Source organism: Gekko japonicus, unplaced genomic scaffold (assembly GCF_001447785.1).
Source record: "Gekko japonicus isolate JY-2015 unplaced genomic scaffold, Gekko_japonicus_V1.1 scaffold1434, whole genome shotgun sequence".
In the NCBI taxonomy this organism is placed as follows: domain Eukaryota; kingdom Metazoa; phylum Chordata; class Lepidosauria; order Squamata; family Gekkonidae; genus Gekko; species Gekko japonicus.
The window spans coordinates 204,452-216,583 of NW_015160884.1; the positions used below are offsets into that span (position 1 = coordinate 204,452).

The 12,132-nt window shown below is 55.0% G+C and overlaps 1 protein-coding gene across 1 annotated transcript; it reads left to right on the forward strand.

Annotated features, from left to right (window-relative positions):
* The first annotated feature begins 5,579 nt into the window (after window positions 1-5,579).
* On the forward strand, window positions 5,580-7,023 carry HEXIM1 (hexamethylene bis-acetamide inducible 1). Its single transcript, XM_015423359.1, has one exon. It carries the CDS (start codon window positions 5,580-5,582, stop codon window positions 6,675-6,677), a length of 1,098 nt encoding a protein of 365 aa, XP_015278845.1. The 3' UTR covers window positions 6,678-7,023.
* Window positions 7,024-12,132: the final 5,109 nt, after the last annotated feature.

Consider the following 12,132-nt stretch of genomic DNA (forward strand, 5'->3'; position numbering starts at 1 on the left):
GAGCTAGCTCACAGTTTTTTAACCTCCGGCTCGCAGATTTTTGTCTCAGCTCAGGAAGGAGGGCTCCAGAGCAAACTCATTTATGCAGCGGCCAAATCGCTGGCTCACAACTTTAATGCCAGGAGCTCACAAAGTAGAATTTTTTGCTCACAAGACTCCACAGCTTAGAGGGAACATTGCTTCCCAAGCCAATTAATTGACGCAGGAGCCAAACGGCTCGCTCACCCCTTTAATGCCAGCAGCTCACAAAGTAGAATTTTTTGCTCACAAGATCCCACAGCTTCGAGGGAACACTGCCGCCCACCTTTATCTATCAAATACATACATACAGTTATGCCCTTTCAGCCAAGCTGAGCCTTCCTTCTCCAATCCCACTGTAAGATCAACAGAGCTCCACCCCCTGGTTTTGGTCCGGCCCAGGCCTGGGAAGGCCCCAAGCCAAGCAGGGCACCACCTCAGCACATGGCACTAGTGTGTGCGCACAAAAGTCAGGTCACAGAGAGGCATCAGAGGCTGGGTTGCCTGCCCGTCCGTCCTGAGTCGCGGCCCGGACCCAGCTGACCACCGTGAAAAAAACCGAGCCGTCCACAAGGGAACCAGCCCAGACTTGGGCAGCATCCACATTTGGCTTCTAGGTGGAAGCAGGGCTCTTTGGAGGAGCCACGCCAGGCCAGTCTCCTATCGTCCATTGTCTGGGTTTTCTTCAGCTTGGGGCCCGATCCTTCCCAGACCTCCTTTGCCCCGCTCTTCCTGAAAGATGACAGGCAAAGCAGGTCAGAGCACCGCAAGAAGGTGCATCTATCCGAACCTCCAACCAACATCAGCACCCTTTTACTGCCATCCCCTCCCCGCCAGCCACGCCTGCCATCTCCCAGGTCCGCAGAGGGCTTTTCGAAAATCAGTAGTTGCTATATTGCTATAGAGTTATAATGCCAGAGCAACTAGTGGTTTTTTAAAAGCCCTCCCAGTGGTGGTGAGGCAAATGGTCAGCAAAAAAAGGACGATTCTGGAAAATTACAGAAAACACCCCCATGCAGGGCTATTTTTGGGCAGGAACGCGTTCCGGCTGGCTCCTGCGTTGGCCATGCCCAGCAGGAACTCATTAGCATAATAGGCCACACCCAACGGCAGAAACTCATCAGGATTGGCTACAGTAGGCATGTGTGGCCTAACATGCAAAGGAGTCACTGCTACAAAAAAAGGCCCTGGGTTTTGACCACAAACAAGGTAAACAGAATAAGAAGCAAAAGGTGGGTGTGGCTGGATGACCACACTTCTGGCAACACGGGGCTGCAGCCTAATATGCTAATGAGCTGTGGTGTCAGGGTGTGGCCTGATATGCTAATGAGTTTCAGCTGTTGGGTGTGGCATATTATGCTCATTAGTTCCTGCTGGGCTTTTTCTACAAAAAAAGCCCTGCCCCCATGTAAACACCTGGTTGCCCCTGGGAATAGCCCGGCATTTGCAGTGGCAACGACCTCCCAATGAGTTGTTACCGCACAGATGCAGCCTTAATTTGAGCTATTTGGGGGTGCACTCAGAGGGCCTCTCATAGGGTTGCCAGCTTCCAGGAGGGGCCTGGAGATCTCCCCCTTTTGCAACTGGTCTCCAGCTGACAGAGATCAGCTCCCCTGGAAAAAAGGGCTGCTTTGGAGGGTGGGCTCTGTGGCCTTGGACCATGCCGAGGCCCCTCCCCTCCCCAAACCCCTCCCTCCCGCAGATCCACCCCCAAAGTCGCCAGATGTGTTCCAACCCGCACCTGGCATCCCTGGCTGCAGGGGGTGAGTTGAGCCTGCTGCTAAACACCTGGACGGGTGGGGAACAGATTCCATAAGACGAGCCCTTGCAAGGTCAGAGCAAGGATCCTTCTAGTTCAGCATCCTGTTTCCCTTTTGGGGAGTCCTCAAGAGACCATGGAGGCAAGTCCTCCAACTGCTGCCCCTTCCCCGGCCACTGGCATTTAGGGTTGCCACCCTCCAGGTGGGGCCTGGGGAATCCCTTGGAATCCCAGCTTGCCCTCAGACGACAGAGATGGACAGCTCCTCTGGAGACCGTGGCTGCTTTGGAGGGGGGACTCTAGGGCAGTGGTGGCGAACCTACGGCACGGGTGCCAGAGGTGGCACTCAGAGCCCTCTCTCTGGGCATGCGTGCCATCGCCCCAGCCAGGTCCTCATTAAAGCATTGAATTCTCTGCCAAATAATTTTAAGTCAATGAAAGCATTTGGGATTGCTTTCCTTCCTTTGTTTGGATCATCTTAAGTGAATGTATGAGTTGTTTTTTCTAAAGTAAAACCTCAGTATTCAGGTTAGATGGCCGTATTGGCACTTTGCGATCAATAAGTGGGTTTTGGGTTGCAGCTTGGGCACGCGGTCCCTAAAAGGTTCGCCATCACTGCTCTGGGGCATCGTACCCCACTGAGGTCCCCGTCCTCCCCAGGCTCCACCCCCAAACCTCCAGGAATCTCCCAACCTGGATCTGGCAACCCGACCCCCTGCCAGTGGCTAGGAGGGACCTGGGCAGCCAATGCTCCCTCTAAGCTGTGCATTCTTGTGAGCAGAAATCCTACTTTTGTGAGCTACCGGCATTAAAGTGGTGGGCGAGCCATTTGGCTGCTGCATACACAAGTTCACCCTGGAGCCGTCCCTCCTGAGCTGAGACAGACATGTGCGAGCTGGAGGCTAAGAAGCTGTGAGCCAGCTCACACTCAGTCAGCTTAGAGGGAACACTGTGGGCAACCTCCCTGGCATGCAGAAGCACCGTTGCCTCTGCCTAGGGAGGTTCTCTGCAGCCACCCCCACCCCGGGCAGAGCTCCCACCAATGTTCCCTCTAAGCTGTGGAGTCTTGTGAGCAAAAATTGTCCTTTGTGAGCTGCTGGCATTAAAGTTGTGAGCGAGTGATTTGGCTACTGCATCTATTAGCTTGCTCTGGAACCCTCCTCCCTGAGCTAAGACAGAAATGTGTGAGCTGGAGGCTAAAATTCTGTGAGCTAGCTCACACTAACTCAGCTTAGAGGAAACACTGGCTCCCACCCTGACTTCTGTCTCTTCCCTTTCACAGCCATCTTAGGCCTGCAGAGCCAACAAGATGGCAGAACGGACTGTACCACTTCTCAGCCTCCCGGGGAGGAGGCCCCACCTGGGACCCCGGTTCCTCTGGCACCCCTCTGGGTTGGGGAACCGATACCGCAGGCCAAGAGCCGAGCGTGCCCCCTTTGCCCCCCTCCCCCCAGGCGCTCCTCGGGAGCTCGTCCAGGCTTGGAAAGGCGACGTCCCCACCCGCAGCCTTGCAGTGGTACAGCCCATCCTTCCCCCCGTCCAAGCGAGCGGCCCGGACCGCGTCTGGTGGCGGGGAGTTCCGCACGCGAATGCTGCTGCACCAGGGAGGAGGGTCTGCTGCTCCTCAGCTGCAATGCCCGCGGCAGCCCAGGTCCGGGAGGGCTTGCAAAATGCGCCTCGCTTCTTCCCCACCCAGGAGCCCGAGCTCGCTCACCAGCCCCAGTGTTCCCTCTAAGCTGAGTCCGTGGGAGATGGCTCGCAGTTGGTTTTTTGAGCCATGCATTTTTTTTTGTCTCGGCTCCAGAGCAAACTAATAGATGCAGCGGCCAAATTGCTCGCTCACCACTTTAATGCCAGCAGCTCACAAGGTAGAATTTTTGCTCACAAGACTCCGCAGCTTACAGGGAGCATTGACCAGCCCCCTCCTTCCCTGATCCGTCTCGGCCCACATGCATCTCTTGCAGCGCAGACAATGAGCCAGGAAGCGTTCGGGCCGCCCCGGTCTTTAACCACTACTCCACAGCCCTCTTCCAAGGCGCCTCCGTTCCGGGCTCGATGGGGACGCTGTCCCTTTAAGGCGGCACTACTTTCTCGCTCCCCGGTTTGTTTACAACGCCTTCCAACGCGGATCAGTCGCCGTCGCGGGGCTATCGCGACGTTCTCTCGCTCGCAGTGGCGAGTGTCCTTCCGCCACCGAGGGCTTCCTGCCCGCCTCTCCCGCAAGATCCTTTGCGCCGCCAGGTGACACCCATTTCCCTCCCATGTATAAGGCCTGTTATTGAGATCTCGCGTCCTAAACGGGGCAAGCGAGTTCGAAATAGTCTTAATCTTCAGAATCATGTCAGGACTACTTTGAGGGCGCTACCATTTTTTCTCCCCCTTTACAGGTCAGAACACACCGTGGTTTGCCAGGACCCAGGCCACGAAGCCGGGAGCGCGTGTGGCGACTGATATTCGCAGTCAGGCGCCCTTAACGGGAATTTTTGGAGTCACTCGGCAGCCAACGAAGGTTTTTAACCCGTGTCAACAGATGGTATGTTCCAGTTCCCACCTCCTCTGCCGCCTCCCGCTCCTTTCCTCTCATTGGCTAAGATACGAATGAAAGACGCCCACTCTAGCCACTCACACCTCACTTGTTCAGGAGGCCTATCAGAGGGCTCTTTGTTTTTCTTCCCGCCTTATCCAAGAACCGATTGGCTGAAGAGCGCGTCCCAGGCATCATTCTGGGAATTGTAGTCGCTACGTCGAGAGCGAGCTGGGCAATCGATCGGAGAAGGAAACCACAAATCCCGAGAAGCGTCGGGGTCAGGGGGATGAGAGGCGCCTGCGCGATCGCAGGTGGGGGCTGGCTCGTTTATATAAGGCGAGGTGGCGAGCGGGGAGTAGCAGTTGAGATCTGGCGGCGCTCGGGTGAGGGGAAGCGGGGGAGGGAGGCGGGGCCGTCCGCGCGAGTGGGCGGGAGCGAGCCGCGCTGGGCGTGCGCGGAAGAGTTAACCCCTTCGGGCCCGCTTTAACCGTCTGCGGTCCGAGCCGGCGAGCGCTGTTAACCCCTTCAAGGCTGGAGCGGGACTTCCCCCTCATTTCTGCGCCGCTTGGACACCGAAGCTGGATCCGGAGAAATATATATATATAAATATATATATTTCCGTTTAGGGTTCTTATTGGACGTTGAACTGCTCGTGGCCTGGAAAGGCTGTTTCACTGGGAGTTAACCCTGGGAGTGCCGGGACGGGAAAGACTTAACCCTTGGTGGCCTGCCGTCCAGAAGACGCCTGCTGCTCCTTGACCCGTCGGGGGGACTCTGCATTCATCGCTTGCATTCTCTTCCTCGGACGGGACATTGTGACTGTTCTTTGCAAGCTTGGGGCACGTCGGACTTCTGTCCTGCCTCCAACATCGGTTCTTTTTGTCCCCACTTTGGATTCCCAGATGTGGCGCCTCGGCAGGCAGCTGCTGTGAGGAAGAGGAGGAGGAGCAGCAGCGGCCGAGGAGAGCCGGCGCTGGACCCGGCGGGCAAAGGAGGCGGCCGTCGCGTCCCGCTCTCTGCAAGGATTGACGCTGACGATGCTTCTCCGCCCCGGCGGCGCTGAGGACGTGTGCCAGGGCTAACCGTCGGGCGCGGACTGCCAAGGCTCCTTGGTGGGTGGGGGGCGCCGTCGAACCCGCCTGCCTTTGCAAAGTTGGCCGCGGCAGCAGAGCCGGCTGGACCTCGAAGGCAGGAGCTGCGGAGCCGCCCCCTCCTCGGACTGAGCCCCCGTCCGCCGCCGGCCGCGGGGAGAGGGCATCGCCCAACCCCTTCGCCATGACCGACGCCGTCCTCTCTGCCAGTGGCGGCCGGCCGGCGCCCTTCTCTGCCACCTCTGGGCGGCGGGCGGGCGGCGGGGGCCCTTTCCCGGAGTCCCCGCCCCCCGACCCGGAGCTCCCGGGCGGAGGAGAGCCGCTGGACGGCAGGTGGCGGCCGAGGGAGGCCCCGCAGCCGGGGGCTGACCGCCCCGACGGGGAAGGGGCAGTGGAAGGGGACGCGCCGCCGCTTCCTCCCGCAGGGGCGAGCCAAGGCTGCGACGGCGCGGCGGGGGGCCGGAGCCAGGACCCAAGCGGCGGCGTCGAAAGGGGTCCCCCGGAGGACGCGCCCTGCCCGGGCTCCGTCGGGGGTCCGTGGGGCCCGCGGTGGCGCCCGGCGTCGGGCGGGGAGGAGGAGCAGCCGCCGCGGCAGGTGGGCAAGAAGAAGCACCGCCGCCGGCCGTCGAAGAAGAAGCGCCACTGGAAGCCCTACTACAAGCTGAGCTGGGAGGAGAAGCAGCGGTTCGACGAGAAGCAGAGCCAGCGGGCCTCCCGCCTCCGCGCCGAGATGTTCGCCAAGGGCCAGCCGGTGGCGCCCTACAACACCACCCAGTTCCTCATGGAGGACCACGACCAGGAGGAGCCCGACCTCAAGACGGCCGCGCCCCCCGGCCCCAGGCGCGCCGCCCATGCCCATGCCGCCGCCCCCAAGTCCGACGACAACCCCTCCAGCGGCGCCGAGGAGGACGGCTTCTTCGCCGAGGAGGAGGAGGAGTTGGCGGCCCTGGACGGCAGCGACGGGATGGGCGGCGAGGGCAGCGAGTTCCTCCAGAAGGACTTCTCCGAGACCTACGAGCGCTACCACGTGGAGAGCCTGCAGAACATGAGCAAGCAGGAGCTGGTCCGCGAGTACCTGGAGCTGGAGAAGTGCCTCTCCCGCATGGAGGAGGAGAACAACCGCCTCCGCCTGGAGAACAAGCGCCTCGGGGGCGGCGGCGGCGGCGAGGACCTCCGCCTCCGGCCGCTGGAGCAGGAGCTGGACAGGCTGCGGGCCGAGAAGGGCCAGCTCGACGGCAGGCAGCAGGGGAAGCCGCCCCCCGAGGTGGCGGCCGGAGAGTGAAGCCCGATTGGGGAGGGGGGCTTCCCCCCAAGACCCCCGGGGGGGCGGGCAAGGTCCCGATTGCGGGTCTGTAAATATACAGAGAACAATGGACCTCCTTTTTTTCTTTTCCTTTTTTGGTGATTTAATCAGAATAAAATCAAAACCTTGTATTGTTTTGGGATGTATAGCTATAACATAGCGTGTGCTTTTTCCCCTTTTTCTTTTTTTCTTAATGATGTGTAATCAGGGCAGTCTTTGGAGTGGGACACTGCTTTTCTTTCCTAAGGAGACCTTTGGTGTTCAAGGGGAGGGTTTTCGGTACTTTCTGACCTGTTGGAACTTGCGCTTTGTGTTTCTTCTGAACCAGGAGGTGGGGGTGGGTGGGAGGGGGGGCGGCGGCTGGTAAGATGTCAGTCACATTCTGGGAAAGGCTATACCTAATAAATTTAAGGATGTGCAACGATTCTGGTGTGGTTTCTAGGAAAATAATTCAAAATGTTCTCTTCTGCCAGAGAATATTGTGAATAATTTTTTCCCCAAGTGGTTCTCGGATGTCTTAGCATTTTTTGTTTTTAAATGGAAAACAAATTGGGGGCTGGTGTGCTGCCGTTGTGTTGGGTTGCTAATATAGAAAGCCCTTTGTTTAATATTGCTACTTATCACAGCCGTATGGTTTTCCCGTGTGCCTTAACAATCATTATGTTTTTTCTGTATGCACTTGTCAGAGCAAACGGCCAGGGCCCTGTGGGGTAGGCTACTGTGCCCATTTTACATACAGAGATTTAGGGTGGGGGAATATGATGTGCCCAACCAATGTCCATGGCAAAGGAGAGAATTTTAGATCTTGTGGCTAAAATTTCTATCCCCTGTAAAGTGTTTGCTGTGGATTATATGGCAGCATTCTTCAATGTTAATATTATTCGTAAATTATGACAATATTATCTGGCTGGAGGGGGGTAGCGTGTGATCTGTCTCCTTTTGTACACCTCAGATTGAAACATCAAATCAAGGTCTTGGAGGGGAAAAGATTCCTTACCCTTCTGCAACGATAATAACAGAGACTGGAAACAGGATCTTAAACCAGGGGCGGTGCTCTGACGGACAGGTTTCATTTTGCATTCAATAACAGGAAGGATTGTATTGACTTAGGCTAGGATGACCCTCTTGTGAGTGGTTGCGGTTGATCAGTGTGTGCTTTTCACCTTTTCATGTCATGCATAACTTGGCTTACTTGCTTGAGCCGCCTGAATAGCTTTAATCTCTTGTTATGGATATAGGGTTATGGCTCTGAGGTTAAGACTCTGAGCTGCAGACTGGAAGGTTTGTAGTTCAGCAGTTCGAGACCCGAGTGCCGCGTGATGGAGTGAACTCCCATCTCTGGCCCCAGCTCCTGCCCAACTAGCAGTCCGAAAGCAAGAAAATGCAAGTAGATAAATAGGTACCGCTTCAGTGGGAAGGTAACAGCGTTCTGTGTGCCTCGGTGTTTAGTCACGCCGGCCACATGACCACGGAAGCGTCTTCGGACAGCGCTGGCTCTTCGGCTTGGAAACGGAGATGAGCACCACCCCCTAGAGTCAGATTTTACTAGCTTTCGAGCAAGGGAAACCTTTACCTTTACTATGGGTAAACAACCTGTGTGGTTGGTTTAGGTCTCTCTGCTTTATGCTCAAGGTGTGTGGATTAAGACAACCCTAATGTGCAGTCATCTGAGAGAGGAATTCCATTTGAACTCAAATCATATTTACATGCATCGATTTGTAAAGCCCCTGATGATGACTCATTCCTGAACTGATTTTTCTCAATGGCTGTGTTTCAAGAGCCTTGAGCTTTTTTTTTTTTTTTGGCAACTGCTCCTTTCATAAATAAAGAAGCCTGCAGGTAGAATATTCTTCACCTGTTTAGCATATTTTGAATAACGGGGGGGGGGGCAGGCCCAGTGTGGGCTACATTTAAAAATTACAACTTTCCATCAAGCAAAAGCGTCTGACTTCTGACCAGGCTGTCTGGGAGTTCTTCAAAGCTCTACTGTCCCATGTCTGAAGGGCATAAAGATGGGGCAGACTTCATCTGCCCTCTTTGGTTTACGGACCTGAGTTAGGGAATCAGTAGGGGGCTTGATTCCCTAGGGGGCTCAAGTGGTTAAGATGCTGAACTGCAGGCTGTGGAAGGTCGGTAGTTCAGCAGTTCGAGACCCGAGTGTGCCGCATGACAGAGTGAGCTCCCGTCTCTAGTTCCAGCTCCTGCCAACCGAGCAGTTGGAAAGCAAGAAATTGCAAGTAGATAAATAGGTACCACTTTGGTGGGAAGGGAACAGCGTTCCGTGCGCCTTGGTGTTTAGTCACGCCGGCCACATGACCACGGAAACGTCTTCGGACAGCGCTGGCTCTTCGGCTTGGAAACCGCATGACAGAGTGAGCTCCCGTCTCTAGTTCCAGCTCCTGCCAACCGAGCAGTTGGAAAGCAAGAAATTGCAAGTAGATAAATAGGTACCACTTCGGTGGGAAGGGAACAGCGTTCCGTGCGCCTTGGTGTTTAGTCACGCCGGCCACATGACCACGGAAACGTCTTCGGACAGCGCTGGCTCTTCGGCTTGGAAACGGAGATGAGCACCGCAACCCTAGAGTCGGATTCGACTGGCTTTCGAGCAAGGGAACCTTTACCTTTTAGGGGGCTTGAGCCTTCTTCTCCCCCACCCCGTGTGTGGGTTTCCCTCCTACTTACCTCTAGGGCTGTGTTATGCCTACGCCAGTGGTTTGGCTAATCACAGGAAACTCCAAACCACAGCGTAGAAGAGGGCTTTCAGATAAGGGTTTGGAGTCAGCTGGCCAGCAAAAGCACTAGAAAAGGCAAAATATGTGGTGGTTAGCTCTGAAAATGAAAAGGGGGGGGTGCCCTGTGTGCAGAGAGGAGGGAAAGCTTGCAGGGCTCTCCTGATACCTCAACCAGGGGTTGGAAATTAGACAGTCTGGGACTCAAAGTCAGTTTTTCGATCACCAAGAGCAACGACTGTAGGACATTTCTACACGGTGTGGAGGGGAGGTCTGAAAATCTCTTAACATGGGGGTACCCAACGTGGTGTCTGTGGTGCCCGCCGCCACTTTTTCGGGTGCTTGCCAAGTTTTTTCAGGAAAGTGGGCAGGGCCAGGTAGGCTTTTTGCCAAGCAGGTCTTCTGATCGACTGTTGGAGGTTTGATTGGCCATGCGGATTTTTTTTTTTTTAATGTTGCTTTGGCGCCAGCTCCCACCACAGCACAAGGGTCTACACTGTGTTACTGAAGTTAAATGGCTGCAGTCATTTTGTGGCTGGCTCCGCCTCCTGGGGAAGCCATTTTGCGGCAGCCATTTTGTGGCTGTGCCCATCCTGACGCGTCAGGATTCCAAATGTGCCACAACTAGTCTTCAGTGGCGGGGGGGGGCTCTGCCTGCTCAGGACTCCCTGACATGACTGCCACTGCTGACCCTCTGCCTGGCAGCGCCCCTCCCTCCCCTGTGGTGCCAACTGTAAATCTGGGCACATTGACGCCCCCTCTTCCAACTGCTTGTTGGAAGGGAGCACTTCTCTCCTTTGCTCGCAGCATGGGCACATTGATTACAGAAAGGGGCATTCCCCGCCACTGATGCACGCTGGTGGCTGCCACGCTGTATGCCCGCTGCTAGGTGCAAGGAGCCAACTAAGCCCTGGGGAAGAGGCAGCTGCTTCTCCCAAGCAGAGCCCCCCAGGTTCTCCAGGGCCAGTCAAAATCACCTTGGGGGCTGGTGCTGAACCTTTCCCTGCCGTGCAGGGAGAAAAAAATGGCAAGTGGGACACCCATAAAGAAATCTGGGATGCTGAATGCACCTGTGGACCACAGTACTTTTCATGTATTTCTGCTGTGGCACAAAGGACATAAGGATTGATTGACGTGATTTATAGTCGGCCTTTCTGACAGGGACCCAAGGTGGAGGATGCTAGCTGGTCGATACAATCAACGAGACGGGACATTCAATAAAGCATGAAATAGGATTGGGGCTGTAGAAGGTTGTCCTTGCTTGGGGTGGAGGGGAGCAGGCCTGGGAGAAGAGAAAGAGGTTGGTGAAGTACGATTCAGACCTTGGAGTGGCACGAAGCTCTTCAACACTTGTATCTTTTACCTTGGGCATTTCGAACTCCTAACTGTGCTTCCTTCGTCCCCCTTTCTGGAGGGCAAGGGAAGCGTTGGGCTCTCCGCATTCTGTGGCGTCCCCATCCATGCCTGGTGCACACTTCCCCTGCGCATATGTTGTATGGCACTGAGGCCTGCACTTCTGGAGTGCTTGGGAACTCCCCCAACCCACTTCTAGTGTTTTTAACAGGTTAAGGTGGATGCGTGTTCATCGTTGTAAACGTTCAAAACCCACACAAACTTCTAGCGGTTTGCGATAGGGTCGAGAACTGGTGAGGGTATCCTGGATCCAGTTACTGACTGGGTGGCTTTGAGATGATAGACAAGCCACTGGCCTGGCTTGCTTCACAGAGCCCTTATCACAACACAATAGGATAACTCTTCCGTGAGCCAGGTTGGGATGCAGTTGCGATGACTCTGGGCTTGTATAGAGGCACTCACCGCCAGTTCTAGTGTGGCAAGAACACTTGCATGTTCAAAGCAGTTGTGGCTCCTTCAGTATGCCGGAGGCTATAAGCACGTGGGAGCCGCCGGCTAGCAGAATCTCCATTTTTTGTTGCAAAAAAATTATTTGCAAGGCTGGAGAAATCTGACCGTATCATCAGCTGTTCACCTGGGACCATTAGAGGCGGGGAGTGGATGAGAGAACTTGCTAGAAGCCCGCCTTCAAGAAAAGAAAGGATTTCACTGTGTTGTTGAGAAAGGCCTGATAGACCAACCTGGAGAGAGCCCACCTGCTAGTTGAACGTAGTCCCTTACTGGAAGGCCGGCATAGCTGGAACACCCCTTACGCAACCATCTTGGGCTCCAAGAAGGCATGTATGACTGCAAGAGAGATTGGGGGTAGTTTCACCCCAGTTTAAAAATGCAATAAATTGTCCCTCTGAACAGAGATGTATATTGCTAAAAAGTAAGGTGTTTTTTTTAATGCACCCCTAGCAAGAAACTACACAAAGTAGTGACAAGGATTGCTGAATGAAGGCAGGGAGGCTGGAGAGAAATTGCAGTAATTCTTTGTGCCTGTTTCCACGGCAAGAAAATGTGGACAGTTAACCCACCGTTTTTTCAGGGAGGATGTTGGAAGAACAAAGTCAAATAGTGATGATGAGTGAGTTTTAGGGTTAGCTTTTAATTTGCCCATTCACAGGTCAGTGGGTCTAGTTAAAGAATTCAAATGCAAAATTGTCAGCCTGTGTCATTTGCAGCATTGCTAAAATTAGCCTTCCTTCCAGAGGATTGAAATTGAAGTGAAAGGAAATTATGGGCCAGTTAGCTGAACTGCAGGCTGTGGAAGGTCAGTAGTTCAGCAGTTCGAGACCTGAGTGTGACAC